The sequence below is a fragment of the Cynocephalus volans genome, chromosome 6, assembly GCF_027409185.1.
Source record: "Cynocephalus volans isolate mCynVol1 chromosome 6, mCynVol1.pri, whole genome shotgun sequence".
In the NCBI taxonomy this organism is placed as follows: domain Eukaryota; kingdom Metazoa; phylum Chordata; class Mammalia; order Dermoptera; family Cynocephalidae; genus Cynocephalus; species Cynocephalus volans.
In genome coordinates this window covers 86,177,971-86,194,363 of record NC_084465.1, presented here as the reverse complement: position 1 = coordinate 86,194,363, position 16,393 = coordinate 86,177,971, and the positions used below count along the sequence as shown (strand labels likewise).

Genomic DNA, 16,393 nt, shown 5'->3' with positions numbered 1-16,393 from the left:
TGGGAAAAATGTAGGTCCTAAAATTAAAAGCTTGTTAATCCTTTAGATTAAAAACTGTTATTTATCTCTTTAAGAGAATCTTTAACATGAAGGAAAGTTTTGCTACCGAAAATACTTTGGCATTTTTCCCTTAATAGTTCCAGAAATTATCTCCTTCCTAAAAAAAATGTTTAAAGGTTAATCTTTAAAGGGTGAGACAGTAAAGTGGTGTAAAATGAGAAGCACTTTATTTAGTGTACACAATTTTTTTCAGTTCCATTCATAACCACAGTACCAAAGAATTCCTTTGCTTGCTGAGTATTTTTTGTTGTTAATGTTGTTATGTTTTATTTAGGCTTAAGAAAAAAAAAATGTTAAGTTTTAAAACTCCTGAAGTTATTATTGAAGGTTTATATTCCTTATGAATATATACATATGTGTATGTACATATACATGTATGTATAAATATATCTGCTTTCTTATATGAACCACTCAAAACAATTTCAAAAGCCATTTTTCTGTATTTAAAATTGCCCTTTTAAATATTTAGAAGCTCCACAGGTGGTGGCTTTAATGGAATTTTTCCCAGAGTAAATTTCTTGGACTGAAATTGTTCCAGTTCTCCTACTGTTAGTTGATCCTTGGGTGTGAATAATACGTTATCTGTTGTGATGATGCCATTTGAGACTTGGAGAGAGGTGGATATGCTCCCATTTCCAAAAGCATTATTAGATGGCTTGGAAAAAGCACTGTGAGAATGTGAGCTTGGACCACCAAAACCAGCCACAGAACTGCCGCTTCCAAAGGCCGGGGCCACAGGAGCTCCGAAAGGACCTCCTGCCAAGGAAGTTGGAAATCCTGAAAGCCCGGGTGAGGCAACACTGGAAGCTACAGGACTTTTAAATGAAAATGAAGCAGCAGATGTGATTTCAGGTTTCCCAAATCCAAAAGTTGGAGTGGAAGTAGACATGGCAGAACTGGCAGAGGATATAGCTCCAAATGCTGAAGGACTCCCAAACACAGAAGGGCTTCCGGAAGGGGCAGTGACAAATCCAGAGCTTGTTTTAAAATTGAAATTCTGAGCATTATCACTGCTGCTGTTATTCACTGGAAAACCTCCGAAAAGCAGAAAGAGAAAAAATAATCTATTACACTCAGAAAATGTAGTCATATTACCGCCCCTGCCCCCCTACCTTTTTCCCTCTTATTTCTGTTATGTTTGGATGTTGAAATGCCTAAGGGAAGGAAGAGAAGAGAAAAATGAAAATGAAAATGAGAGGCTAGCTTCCAGTCAAGAAGGCAGAATAGACAGTCCTCAGCATCAATCTCTCCTACAAATCAACCAATTTACAACTATTAAAAAGCAACGACAGCCAAGCTGGGGCCACTAGAGTTCAGGGGAAGAGGAGGAGGAGACCTATGGGGTTCATGAAGGCACGGGAAGCCACAATGAGAGAAAGAAAGGATCGCTCTCACCATTTCAAGCCCTGGCCGCTTCAAGGCTGGAGCTGGTGAGGGCACAGAGCAAGAGTTGGCAAAAGCCGCATCTGTGCGCTTTGTATGAGGTTGCTTGGAGGCTGCAGGAGAGAGGAGGACCTTGATGGCCCTCAGGCCAGCAGGACCACTAACAGGGTTCCCACGGACTCACACAGAAGTGAGGAGCCACAGACAACTGAAAAAAGGAGCCACTCAGAGGCTGGTGAGTCATCACAAGGGACCAGCACACACCCTGTCCCATGGGAAGTGTTTGGAGTGAGGGTGGTGGGGGAGATGGGCCACCAGGGGAACATCGGGGCACAGCAAGGACAGCTGATATGCCCGCCAATCAGCGTAGACTGGTCAGGAATACAGAACTGCAGGGGGGTGCAGTTTGCTGAAAACACTCAGGCCCTGACCAGAGTTTCTGCACAACCCAGGTGCACTAGATCTTATGAGACCCAGAAGTACCTACAAAGTCAACCATTAAAACCTGAGCTGCACAAAAAGCCTTCCCTAGGGAATCAGCAGCAAAGCAGCAATTTAGCTCAACTACAGGCCTCCAGTGCTGGTCCCCACAGGAAGTCCCCCCATTTTAGAAGTTACCAAAGGACAACAAATTAGTTACAGTGCAGTGTTTAAGTGGTGGGAACAGCAAATAATCCAACACAGAACTGAAGAAAACACAAAATGCCCAAAGACCAATAACATTGTTTGATATTAACTAGTAAAGGTCTAACACCACCAAAGAACATCTATACAACCTAGAAGGACTGTAAGCCCCTTGGACTCCCAAGCAGGGAGGGGAGAGGACCAGGGGCCTCAGCTATGCCCCCCGATACCCACAACCAGCCCAGCAACAACCACTGAGTCACCCCAGGAAGCACCCTGGGCTCCCGAACTGGGATGGTGGGGGGGGGGCATTGAGGGCCTCAGCCACATCCCCCCGTCACCTGTAACCAGCCCAGCAATGACCATTGAACCACCACTGGAAGCTCCCTGGTCTCCCAAGCCAGGGCAGTGGGGGGCCAAGGGCTTCAGCCACACCCCCTCGACATGTGTATTCAGCCCAGCAATGAACAAGCCACCACTGGAAGCCCCCTGGACTCTCCAGCAGGAATGAGGGGGGTGCCATGGGCCTCAACCAGGCCCCCCCCCTTCCTCCTCCCACCCTATTTCCTTTCCCCTTGCTCTCTCTCCCCTCCCACCCAACTGCTCCATAACAACTTAGAAAGTAAAAACAGATGGAGCTGGGGACTGAAACCTCCTCCCACAACCAGGCATGCCGCTGGGGACTGACCCCTCCTCCTCCCACTACCAGGCATGCTGCCACTGCCGTGGGGCCCACCCAAGGTCCTGAGGTATGGAGCTGGGGACTGACCCCTCCTACCACATCTAGGCAAGGAGCATGCCAAAAACACCACTTCCATGTGGGTTGTCCCCTAAAGCCACCACAATAGCCACAGCTGCTGCAAAAGTGTCTAGACATAACAACCACCATACAGATGGCCCTCCAGCCACTATAGAGTGCATTGTCACAAGTAGAGTTACCAGTGGAGACCAAAGAAAAGAGGATGTCTCTCTCCACAAAGCCCTTTCCAGAGTGATAGAAAAAGTATCTACTCTCCAACAATAGTGCAGGACCTGAACACACCTCTCAGCATTGGACAGATCATCTAGGCAACAAATCAACAGAGAAACCATTACTATTTCAGAATGAGAGAAGAAATCTAGGGTTATCAGAGGTGGGGAGAGACTGGATAAGGGGCACAAAAAATAAGTACAATTTATAATAATATATATGCTAATAATATTGATTTGATCAACATATGTCAATGTTGAACCCCCAAAATATGTATAATCAATTATGATTCAATTAGGAAAAAAAAGAGAGAGAAAAAAATAAAAAGAAAATGAGAGGCTACAACAAACCCACTAAACCCTGCTGTCCTCTCTTTTCTGCTACTGATTTCATTGTTACCATGATTTACCTTCACCCACAGAGAAACCTCAGGGACTAGGTCTTTCACTTCTGGCTTGCCACTCCATCTCACTAGAGCTGTCACTTGAGGACAATGCTATGCTGCTATATACAGTAACAAGAAAGTTCTCAAAGGTGCTGCTACCATAGCTATGTATTCCCATGAAACTCTTGAACACCCATTCCTAGCATGTATTTCTAAAGCCTGGGCTATAAGGTTGTTCAAAGAACATGCCATTCTGGCCTCCCTTTCACAAATGCTTGATGAGCCAAATTCTTCAAGGCTTCATAATGAAAGGTGGCAGAATGTGTGAGAATGACTTAAAATGGTGATTCAGGCTTTACAATTTGAAACCTACAAAATCCTATTTTCTAAATCAGCGAAGTCCTGCATTACTTTATCACTTACCTGGTGACCCAAATGGTATTGCTTGCCCACTGCCAAATCCAAATGTAGGTGCTGCTGGATTTACTTCATCCTTTACTTCAGAGAGCTTTAAAAAAAAGTATGCAAACGATAAAGTGCTTGATGAATAATTCTCAAGTACTTTTCTATAAACTTTACAGCCAAATTCAATTTTTAAAATGTGAATTTAAAAATATGAAGTTAAACGTTTAACATGGAAAAATGCCCATAATATGACGTTGAAAAGAGTAGGATATACTACTGTATAAACAGTATATCTCGACTAATAATATGAATATGCATAGAAAAATTGTACATCAATAAATTAATAGTAATAGTCTCTGGCCAATGAATTATAGATGATTTTAGTTTTACTTATGCTTTTTAAAAAAATACTTTCTAAATTTCTACAATGAGCACATATTGCAATCAAACAATATTTTTTAATAATGAATTTCAGTGTCTATATTATAAGGTCAGATCTGCATTTTTCAAGAAATCTAATCAAACGAAGCTGATATGACTTCTCTCATTTGGAAGCCCCAACAGCATTTAAAAAAAAAAAAAAAAAAAATCACCTTTATTGGGGTATAGTTTACATAGAATAAAATGCACCCATTTTATGTATATGTTTTAATGACTTTTGACAAACTTATAATCACCACCACCACCACCACCAAGATTCGGAACATTTCTATCACCCTTAAAAATTCCCTTTGTCCCTCTCCTCAGTCAACCCCCTTCTCAACTGGTTCCAGGCAACTGCTCATCTGCTTTCTATCACTACAGACAAGATTTGTCTTTTCCAGAGTTTCATATAAATAGAATCATACAGTATGCACTCTTATTTTGGTTTGGCTTCTCTCCCTCAGCTTAATATTCATTAACAGGTAAATGGATAAACAAATTATGGGTATATCCATATAATGGAGTACTCAGCATAAAGAAGGAATGTATTTTTGATACATGCTAAGGCAAGCTGTAGGTGGCTGCTGTCCCATATCCTCACCTATGGAGAGGTCCTAGGAAGTTAGCAAAGAGCAGGGAACTTTCAGCCCTGAGGGAAGTTCCACAGTTCTTTGGACTCAGTTATCCCTTCTCCATCAGCTCTCAGCGCTAGTGATGGTGGGCCACATCATGCCCAGGGACAGAATACTTGTCCAAGAAGTCCCACTAAATCCAAATGGCACTACAACAACTGAAAGGTAAGAGAAATTAGCTTGTAGAAGAGTTTAGTTATTTAGGAACCATATATTTAAGGAAGGGGAGGGGCTTGGGGATTGTCAGTCATTCACTAAGTTTAGGCAGATATTACTCTCATATCCCTTCAAATTTTTATTTATTTATTTAATAAAATTTATTTTGGCAGCTGCTGGTTCAGGGATTGAACCCTCAACCTTGGGTTATCAGCACCATGCTCTAATCAACTAACTGGCCAGATCTTCATATCCTTTTTTAGAGAGTAAAAACATTAAATTGCCTGAGAAATTGTAAATATTAAAATTCTAAATGTAAATACCTTATTTTAAAATAAGGTTCTTCAGAACTTTTTATGGGGGTAGACAAATCATAACTTTATCAACAGATAAAAGAAGCTACAGTCAGGACCTTGTATCTTTGAAGACAAGTAGGTATATATCTTCTAAACGCATTTCTGTATAAGACAAGAACCCTAAGGTAAGTGTCCTTCTGTCACAAAAATATATATATACATCAGTCTGAATGTGCATGCATATCATTTTTCAAAGTAATTTCTTCTTAAGCATAGATAATCTTAAATACTTGAATTTATGTAACATTATCCACTTTTCAAAACTAGTACTATCAAAGTTAAAAACTTTACCCTAAAAATAGTTTTAAAAAGGATAATTATCTCTGCTTTTCTGATTGAGGGACAGAGAGAAAGCAATTCTAGATGCTGACTCTAAATAATAATATCTTGAGAATGTGTGTATCATAACTCTTGACAGAGAATTTTTGCTTTGCTCTCCAAATCCAAGGTGAAATATCATCTGAAAAGCAATAGATAAGATACTTCCCAGCAGAAAACTCTCTGATACTCACCAAAGCAACTTTAGTTGATGTATTTAGACTTCTCAGTTCATTTACCCTGTTCCTCCACTGATTTATTAACTGGTGGACAGAATTTAGCTGAAGAGAGAAGACATAAAAATGACTCAGTATTGGGTGTTTAATTTAATTTCTTCAATAACAGCTTCACATATTGGCCAAAATCACAAAAAGTTTATATAACAGTTTTATGGGACATAACTTATAAATTTGCATTGACCTGCCAATATTTGCCATAGATACTCCAGTTCTAGTCCCTTCTCCCTGTTCTCCAACTCCTTGTATCACCTGGTTAATAATCACAAGTACCTGGCAGCACAGAGTTAGGTATATTTGGATGGGAGGTGAACATGTGTCCTAGCTGAGATGCATGACTCTGGACAACAGAAAAATACAGAATTTGTATCATTTCCTTCAGGTATCCAACTTATTCTAATCCAAATTTTTAAATTTTTTGATATTTGATATGTGAGAATGCTAATCTATATAATAGACTTCATCTTATTTAACTTTGTTTTCTATCATTCATCATGAGATCTGCACCTAACAGATGCTCAATGTCTGTGAAACAATGAAAGGGTTTGATTCTGGGACTGACTTATCAGTAATTTGTAATAAAAATAATGATATTCCTAATTACTACTGTCAAAATATATTATCCTCATTTTAGATAACCAACCAATGTCAAAGAAAATAATTTAAAAAATAAAAATAGCCTTGTCCTGAAAAAAATTATAGACCTCATCAAGTTTGCCAAAACACAAGAAGCCACTACAAACAGAGAAAACAGTAATTAACAGCTAATCTGTTATTGAGGTAGATGAATAGGAAACAAACTTACATAACTCTGTAAGTTATTGCTGGTTAAGAAGTTATGGTATTCAAGCCTCAACTCCTCTGGTGAAATGTCTGTAAAACCTGAAGTGAGGAATCAATTGGAATCTTTAAAATAAACACCAATATTTTTGATAGTAAAGCTGGAGGTGCTAGACAAGAAAATATGCTAATGTTATTAGAAAATTTTCATAATTGTAAGGAAAGACTACACTATAATATTTAATAAAGTATAAAATAAGAATAAAATATAATTGGTTATTTGAACTTTGAATGCGGAAGAATTTTCTAAAGTAAGTGGAATAAAAGGAATAACAAAGAAGAAAGATTTGACTACCTACACATTCAAACTTCAGTCTAAAAACACCTGTCTGCCAGACACTACAATAAACATAATTTTAAGGCAAATGGTAAACTAGGAAAACCATAATGGCAACATATATGACAGGAGAAGAGCTAATATCCTTAATGTATAAATAGCTCTTACAAATCAATAAGAAAAATAAGTTAACATGGACAAAGATAAAAGAACAGGCAATTCACAAAAAAATTCAAATAGCCAGTAAATAACAGAAATAAAGTTAAATTTAAAAGTGCAACTTTATAAAATAGAGATAAAATGCTTTACTTATTGAACTGGCAAAAATTAAGAATAGATAATATTTATTGTTATTCAGGATGTGGTAGAATGGATATTCTCCCTAAATTGCTACTAAAGGAATAAAAATGGTACAATTTTTCTGGGTGGAAAATTTTCAGTAAACATCATAAGCCTTAAAAATGTTCACACTCTCTGACCTGTAATACAATATCTAGGATTTAACTTCAGGAAGTAATTATATATGTAAGTAAAGGGTGTTATAAATAAGGATGTTCATTCCAGTGTTTTTGGTAATAGAGAATACAAGACTAGATTATTATTCTAATTATATATATATTTATATTATATATATTTATATTTATATATCTAAATACAAAAAGAAGAAATATTTTGTGTGTACGTTTTGAAAGAAATATACTGAAATGATGCAGTTGTTATTTCTGTGACAACAGATGGTTTTTATTTTATTTATATATTTCTGTACTTTCCAAGTTTTCTACAGCAACAGCTGTAACTTTTATAACAGGGAAAACTTGTTAAGAAAGGAAAAAAATGTTCATTATGTTTTCTACTGAGAATTCCTTGTAACCCAGCTATTATGAACTCTAAGGACACCTACAAGGGGTCTTCAAAAAGTTCATGGAAGGATTCACATTATCTTTTAGTCCAATTTTTCCATGAAATTTTTGAAGTACCCTCTTACTACCTCAGAATAAAGAAAAGACTAAGTATTCAAATCAGAACCCTGAATTCCTTCTAACGACATGTCTTCTCCATCTTTAACTGCTCAGGCCAAAAAAATACTACTAATCATCTTGGATTTCTTTCTTTCCTCATACCTAATTAATCAGTATCCTGCCAGTTCTAGCTCCAAAACAGAACCTGAATTTGACCAATTGTGTCTCCACTAATAACTCTAATCTAGTCATCAGCAGCAATTGTCTCCTAACTTGTCTCTGACTCTACTTTTGCACTGCTCCTAACAGACCTTTCCCCCCACACACAGCAGCCTGAATGAGCTTTTCTAATCTGATCATATCCTTCTCCTGCTTATAGCTCTTTGTGGCAGCCCACCCAGTGTAATTATGCCCAACATGATCTGGCCCCTGGCTACCTCTCTGGCCTTGTCATATTACTCTTTTTCTTGTTTGTTCTCCTCCAGTGATTCAGACCTCACTAGTCCTGAAACACTGCCAACCTTAATCCCACCTCAGGACCTTTGCACTAGCTGTCCTAGAGCCAGGAATGTTTTCCCCAAATTTTCCCATAACTGACACCTTCTCTTCATTCAGGGCTCAGCTCCAATACTGCCTCCTATGAATGGATAACCACTCTATCTAAAGGAACATTGTCCCCGCTAGTTACTTTCTATTCCTTGCAGCTATGCTCAAGCAGAGTTCCTCATCTGAACCACAGAACACAGAAAATGATTAGAGTGAATATTTTCTCAGTTCTTGCAAGGAGGGCACAAAAGCAGTATCCTTCTAGCTGCACAGAAAAAGTTAATTCATTATATATAAAATGGATGCCTAAGGACTATGGTACTCAAAACTTTTTGGTTTCAGCATTCATTTACATTCTTAAAAATCATTAAGGATCCTAAAGAGCTTTCGTTTACCTGGGTCACACATACTGATAATTACCATATTCAAAATGAAAACTAAGCAATTTAGAAAATATTTATAAATTCATTAAAAAATAAGAAACCAATTACATATTCACATAAATGAAAAAACTATTTTCCAAAACAAAAAATAAAAATTTAATGAGATGAATAGCAGTCTTTTATGTTTGTAAATCTCTCTTAATGTTTGACTGCTGGACTCTTATATAAGCTTCTGCATTCATTCTGTTGCAATATGTTGTTCTGGTTGAAGTGTATGAAGAAAACCTGTATTCATACAGATATGTAGTTAAAAAAGAAAGACTTGAATGGACTTTTCAGATAATTGTGGGTATTCTTCTTTGATACTACACCAAAACTTGACAAGTGGTAATTTCTTAAAAGTCAGCTATAGTGTGGACTCAAACCATATTAATGAACTTTTTGTACTACTATATTCAAATCCACTGATTTATCTTGCACTTAGAATGGATTTTCAGCCATACATAATTTTGTAACATCACACGTTGGTCATTTATAAAATACTCATTCACTGAGTTATGCAGAACTTCCAAACATTGGCCCATGTCATTAATACAATATCAAAAAATTCACATTTGTTAATGCTGCCATGCATCTCAACAGAAGAGATTTTAAGTATTGAGAAACCATCATGCTAATGGTGACAGAAAAGAGTTTTCCAAAATTCTAAGTTTTGCTTGAAAGCTTGAATTTTGTCATTGGCGATATTTTAGAAAATGTTTGCCAAAAACTTACGTCTGAATAACCAATTATTCTTTCGAATAAAAATTGTCTGTGAAAAAAATGGCTAGCTCAGCTCACAACTCAAATGATCACACAAGTGCTTTCTCTTGATATAACCATCATACCTAGGTATGGGGCAGAAATACTTTATGTGTGCTTCCCATTTTGTCACACAGAATATTAAAAAGGTGTATATTCAAGGGTCAAGATTTAACAAAATTAATAAATTTTATCTCTTCATCAAGAAAATTCTTAAGTTAAAATGGTATTGAAAATTTTTTTTAAGGGCCGAGCCTGTGGCGCACTTGGTAGAGTGCTGCGCTGGCAGCGCGGCAACGCTCCCGCCGCGGGTTCGGATCCTACATAGGACTGACCGGTGCACTCACTGGCTGAGTGCCGGTCACGAAAAAAACGACAAAAAAAAAAAAAAAAAAAAAAAAATTTTTTTATTGTGACTAGTAGTACTGGTAGTCTAATGCCCCTCCCTTGATCCATGCTAAAATATAAGCAGTTTTATTCATCAATGCTTTTGCATCAACAGGGAAAATGGCAAGTGATATCTTAGTATTATTATGAAAATATTTCTGAACTTGTATAGCCCCTAAAAGGGTTTCAGAGATAGGGCTGCTAGATTTAGCAAATAAAAATACAGAATGCCAGTTAAATTTGAATTTCAGACATACAACAAATACTTTGTTAGTATAAGTGTGTCCCAAATATTACATGGGATATATAAATACTAAAAATATTATTCTTTGTGTATCTGAAATTTAAATTTAACTAGATGTCCTATATTTTATCTGGCAGCCCTACTCAGGGATCCATATTCCACATTTTGAGAACCACTGCTTTAGGGCATTAGGCATTAGGTCCAATTCTGAACTGATTAAAACTTAATACTTAAGTACTAATTGAGTATTAATATATTATACTGATTAAAGGGTTAATACTTTTTTCTTTTATAGAAAATATTACTATTTGAGATTACTTATTTGCATTACTTTCTCTCTCCCTCAAGAAAATCATGTTCATAAGGGGGAGATCTCGTCCATGTTGCTCATCACTATATCCCTAGCACTTAGCAAGGCCTGGCATAAAAGAAATCCAATAAATATTTGTTGAATGACAGAGAGAATAAATAACTAAGGAGTGCTGTGATACAAATGCTCAGAGAATTTGCAGGTAGAGCTGAGACACAGTGGAGATCCCAGAGTTCTGGGGCATTGATTACAAGGGCTCCCATCTGCTAGGTGCTCAATAGTATGCTGTTTACTTAATAGTATGGAGGCCCAGGACCACGAGGATTGGGCTTGGAAAAACCTGGTGGTCTAGCTTTCAGCCCAGAAAGGGCTTAGGAACATGGACAAAAGAAAGTGAGAAAGAAAGGTGTATTCTAAAGAAATGCTATCCCTGTAGCCCAGCTAATACTCCTCACCTTCAAACATTATTCAAGGATAGGTCTCAACATGCTTTATGAAAAGTACCTATTCTTAGAAGGAAAGATAGGGAAGAAAGAAAGAACAGAACCAGGCAGCCAAGGCCTTAAGGGCAGGTAGTATGTGACTCTTCTATTCACTGCAGGAAGCTAAGAGGTTGTAAAGTTATACACATAGGAAACAAAGAAAGCACAGTCTCTTCCTGGGCTTATGGAATTGGAATTGTGGTGGGTCCTGATTTTACTATTTTCTCATGAGAACTACGTATCTTCTCCAACATCAATCTCTGAATTATGAAGTTCTGCTAGGATATTCAGATACTCTCCTAACTGTAGCTAAGTTTGTGGTTAATTTATTTATTTGGAATGGTCTTGGCTTTAGAAAGTAACGATTTTAGAACATATTTTAAAAGCACACATTTTCTGAGTTACCTGAAATATTAGCTTTCTTTTTCATTGGTGAATAAACGGAAAACATCCACTGCCCTGATGATTCCCAAACCTCCATATCTTTTATAATTCCTTCACTGAAAAAAAAAAAAAACCCAGAAAGTAAAGGATTTTCTAAACCTGACTATGAAAATTTATTGTTTATGATTGTCAACAACTGAAATTTTAAATTCTAATAAATACATAATTTTAGATTTTTTACATTATTTTTCTGAAGTCTGTTCTTTAAAGCAGAACCTTATAGAAATACCAACTATATTTCATGGTTACAAATATTATGTCAAATATTATAAAAATTGTAATAGAAATATAAACTTTTTATATTTTGTGGTTATAAATATTGCAATATAATATTTGTTCTTCTAATATACTGAACCATTAACCACTATACTTAAGAACTATTATAGATACATTCTTTGAAGAACTAAGATATAATAAAATACACAATACTAACTTTAATCTTTCTTTGTTCATTATCATAAACATCAATGATTATTTAACTGGGAATGACAATGTACCACTTAATTGATACAGAATCATAAAATTTTAAAAGTGGGTTATAGGACTTCAGAGATCATTTTGTCTAATTCTCACATTATGCCACATGGAAAACAGACCCATGTCCATACTTTTAATCTGTAGCAAAGCTATGGATAGATTCAGCCCTAAATTAAAGTTTCCCCCACAATCCGGAATGTGACAATTAATAAAATGATAGGTATCACAGAAAATAGTGAATTAAATTTAGGACTGAAACAAACGGAAGGAGGGTTTTGTTTGTTCTACTTTAAAAAAAAAAAATTTATATGACACATAGTTCAAAATGTTTACCACTAGTTCTAATTTAGTTATGGGGAGTAAAAGACTAACCAGTATGCCTAAATTCCGTCCTGGAAGCCAAGGGCTGAAGAACATTACAGCCAAACATTGTTTTGGCACCAGTCATAAATTTTACCAAGAATGTTTTCAAGAAATGGCATGAATCTACTCCACAATAATGAATGAATCAGTTTGAATAGGGTTATTAAAATAAAAGTTTTAGACAGAAAAATAAAAGATGCTATAAGTGGCCTCCAAGATCACAAGTTGTTCTAAATTATCTCACACCTTGTAAAGAACTCATAATTTACTATGAACTTAAGCAGGACTAACATTAGAAAGATGTTCATAATACAGTGTTATCAAAACAAAGTGGAAAAAGCATAATTAGTCCCAAGAAGGCACTCTACTGATATGGAAAGATGATATATTTTTAAGTTAAGTAAAGTCTAAGATGATACATAGCAAAACAGAGGTTATCCTTGAGTGACAGGGTCATAAGTAATTTTTCTTCTTTTTGCTTACTCTTATTTTTTAATAATGCATTACTTCTTTTTCTTTTGAAAAAAATAAGCAAATGGGCAGTAATTTTCCTGAAGGTTTTCACTTACAGAAGTTTCTTTTCATCTTTCTGCTCATCAGAGCTAAGTGAAGAAAATGGGTTCTGAGACAATCCAAAGCCCCTATTCTTGTTAGCTGAAGTTCCAGAATCAAAAGAACTGAAAGATGGCTTTTCTTGATCTCTGCTGCCCCCCCATGGTGGGGATTTGGAGAAAGTGGCTGGCTGGATGACACTGGAGTACCTGTGGCTGGTGGTATTCCATCCACGTCTGTTACTACCTAAAATAAACAATAAAAGAACAATTTTACTAGCAACTTCTCTTTTAAATTTTTAAAATCTTCATTATGTCTTATTATGTCTAGATATTATACAAAGATTCAACAAACACTACATTTCCACTCGTTTTAAATGACAGTCTCTTCATTTTTGATTTATATAGTTAGATGTTATATCAACAAATCACATAACAGTCTAATTGCATTTTTGTTTAATGAGATTGAGAGAACTGTAAATCCATAGGAAAATAATGATACATGACTAAATTCGGTTGACATAAGCTTTTTAAATAAACAACTGCTTGATAGCAGAGTGGATAGTGGGCTTGCATCGTAAGCCCCCTCGAGATAAAAAGCTCTGTTTTTAATCATTCTTTGGTCCCTCACTGGGCCCTATGTAGTAGCAAAGGCTAAAAAATGGATAATGAATTAAAGAGGATGATGAATAAACTGGACAATGAATAAAAGATTATATCATGTGTCCCAGTCTTCCCTCTAGGAAAATAACACAATCTCATTTACTCATCACTTCCTAGTTGGGGCCAAGGTCAAGGTAATTCATCTTGTTCCTGACTGAATTAGAGCTATATCATTAAAAATACTAAAAACTGGAACGATGGGAGGTATGCCCAGTTATGAAAGTCCATCCCCCAACTCTAAATTATTTGATAAATCCAAAGAGAAAAGGGAGGAGAGTGCTGGACCAGATCACTCAAGTAGGACTTAATGGTACCTTACTTTTCTAAAGTTCCAAATCCTTACACAACTGAAGAAATTCTCTTCCCCCTTTTTAATGTTGCTTTTGGCTTCATACTTACAATTCCAGAAGCTGGGAGTTTAATGCACCAGTTATCTGCTGAATTTTATTCACACATTTTTTTTTTTGTCTTTTTGTGACCGGTAAGGGGATCGCAACTCTTGGTGTGGTGTTGCCCGCACCGCGCTCAGCCAGTGAGCGCACCGGCCATTCCTGTATGGGATCCGAACCCGGGGCGGAAGCGCCGCTGCGCTCCCAAGCGCTGCACTCTCCCGAGTGTGCCACGGGGCCGGCCCTATTCACACATTTTTTTCATCCATCAGCCTATCTATTCAACATTTATTTTCTGATTACTGCAGTTACAGCAAGTCATCCCAGAATGTCAAATATGAACGTTCTATTGTCCCGGGAAATATACTCACATTTATAAGATCCCGAGTCCTAATTTTTGGTTTGGAATATTTCACTGAACCACTTGTGGATGAAAGAAAAACACTGTCATCAAGAAGAGGGATCAAATATAAAACCACCATGCAGCACAAGGTTTAAGGGTCAGAGGAACAGCCGGGGCTGGCCGGTTGGCTCAACTGGTTAGAGGAGGGTGCTGAAAACACCAAGGGCAAGGGTCCGGATCACGGTATCAGCCAGCGGCCAAACAAAACCACTAACAAACAAACAAACAAAAACCCTATATGAAGAGCCCTAAAGTAGAGGAGTTAAGGGAGACAGCACCTCGTGATACCCTAAAGTATTAAGTTCCAATCCTAAGAAAATATAACCTAATTATTCATCAGAACTTTAAAACCTTGCATTGTACTACGGTTTCATGTCTGATCCCTCTTGTCCTTAAGAGACAACGGCTTCGACAAATCGGCCCAGGAAGAGATCAACGTGGCCCCCACAACCCCTTCGCTCATAACCCAGAGAATTCTTAACCGGGAGTTCCATCCTCCCAATGTTACCCCCAATTTTATGAACATGTGCATTTTTCCGCGGTATGGCCCTAAAGTTTATTTAATTTTCAAAGGAGTTCGCGACTTCCCCCAAATTAAGAGTCCTGATTCTGACCTAAGTTGCTAGCCTCGTCCTCGAAAAAAGAATGTATTCAAGTTGTCAAGGGGAAAAACCAAGTACACGTAAGGCTAGTAGAGCCTGGAGATGTCTAGGTCGACCCACGCGAATTCTCCCAAACACTGCTAAACACTGCCAAAGTAGTTCCGATACGTGCTTCTGTTTTAAAAACTTATTATTTGGCCTGGCGTTCTGAGCCAAACCTCCGTCTTCAATCGCTCAACTACCACCGACTACTTGCCTAATACGCGGATAAAAACCTCGGATAAAAAACACAGCCTGGGCCCGGAGGGCGGGGTCGGACAGGCAGCGACGCGGGCACGTCCGGGTCACCTGACCCGCGCACGTCCGGGTCACCTGACCCGCGCAGCGCTACGCCCGGGCCCTGCCGGTTGGACCTCTGGCCGGCCTTGCCCGGCTTGGCTGGAGGCGGCGGATTCATCACCTGAGGGCTGTTGCTGTGGCTGCTGCCGTCCCCAGGCCGCACCCCCGGCGCCAGGATGTTCGTTCCAGCAACGGTCTCCAAAGCGGCACCGGCCTTGAAGGAAGAACTGACAAATGGTCATTGCGACGGTGTCACCGACGGAATGATCTTCTGGCTGCAGCAGTCATGAAGTGTATAATCCCAAGCAACTGACGCACTCAGCGCCGCTGCTGTGACATCATCTTCTCGCGCCCGGGGAGGAGCCTTTCCCTTTTGTCCCGCCCCCAGTGCGGTGAGAGGCGTGGCTTTCAGCCAATTAGGTTCGAGAAGGGCGGGACTGCCCTGAGGCGCTGAGTGCGTCCTGGGAGGGTGGGATGCTTAAAGGATTACGCAGAGAAAGGAAGGAGTGTGTCTCCAGCGCAGGACCGCGCACTTAGCAGGGAGGCTGGAGAAGTGGATTAGTTGTGGTTTGAGAGACCTAATCGTTCTTTTCATTTGTGGCTGCTGAGAAAGTAAAAATTAACTCAGGTTGAGAAAGTAACAGTCTGCCCAGCCATTCATCAGGATGGATAACAGATAGTTGTGACTTTAACAGGAAACAATGTTTCTTATTAGGACACACTACAACTGAGAAGAATCATAACTTCTGTCTTTGAGCACTACATTCTTACACACCGAGAAACCTTGTTCTTTAAAGTGCACATAAACGTTGCTATTTTAAGTTATATCAGTTAGAATGAAACACCCCATTCTTGCCTGGAGGGTCTCAGTTACTTTGACACAGACAAATAGCCTCGATTTCTACCCAGGTGCAAAGTTTCAGATAAGGGTTTCTGAAAACAGCATTCCGTATTTTCTTAATTTTGCAGTTTCCAAGAAAACATG

At 38.2% G+C, this 16,393-nt stretch overlaps 1 protein-coding gene across 3 annotated transcripts; it reads right to left on the bottom strand.

Moving 5' to 3' along the window:
* Positions 1-456: 456 nt before the first annotated feature.
* NUP42 (nucleoporin 42) lies at positions 457-15,742 on the bottom strand. Of its 3 annotated transcripts, none has more exons than XM_063100503.1 (7): positions 15,530-15,742; positions 13,031-13,259; positions 11,583-11,677; positions 6,754-6,830; positions 5,907-5,993; positions 3,846-3,930; positions 457-1,095 (listed from the first exon to the last, which is right to left on the bottom strand). In XM_063100503.1, the coding sequence occupies exons 1-7, from the start codon at positions 15,648-15,650 to the stop codon at positions 518-520; spliced, it is 1,272 nt and encodes a 423-aa protein (XP_062956573.1). In that variant the 5' UTR covers positions 15,651-15,742; the 3' UTR covers positions 457-517. The 3 variants fall into 3 exon arrangements, with proteins under 3 accessions (XP_062956573.1, XP_062956574.1, XP_062956575.1); XM_063100504.1 differs by having other exon boundaries at positions 457-1,086; XM_063100505.1 differs by lacking the exons at positions 6,754-6,830; positions 11,583-11,677 and having other exon boundaries at positions 13,223-13,259; positions 15,530-15,616.
* Positions 15,743-16,393: the final 651 nt, after the last annotated feature.

Coding starts and splice junctions, on each gene's coding strand:
- NUP42 (XM_063100503.1), bottom strand. CDS start 15,650: ATGACCATTTGTCAGTTCTTCCTTCAAGGCCGGTGCCGCTTTGGAGAC. Junction 6,831..11,582: donor AAAGAAAGCTAATATTTCAG/GTAACTCAGAAA, acceptor TCCTCACTTCAG/GTTTTACAGACATTTCACCA. Junction 5,994..6,753: donor GCAATAACTTACAGAGTTAT/GTAAGTTTGTTT, acceptor TTCTCTCTTCAG/CTAAATTCTGTCCACCAGTT.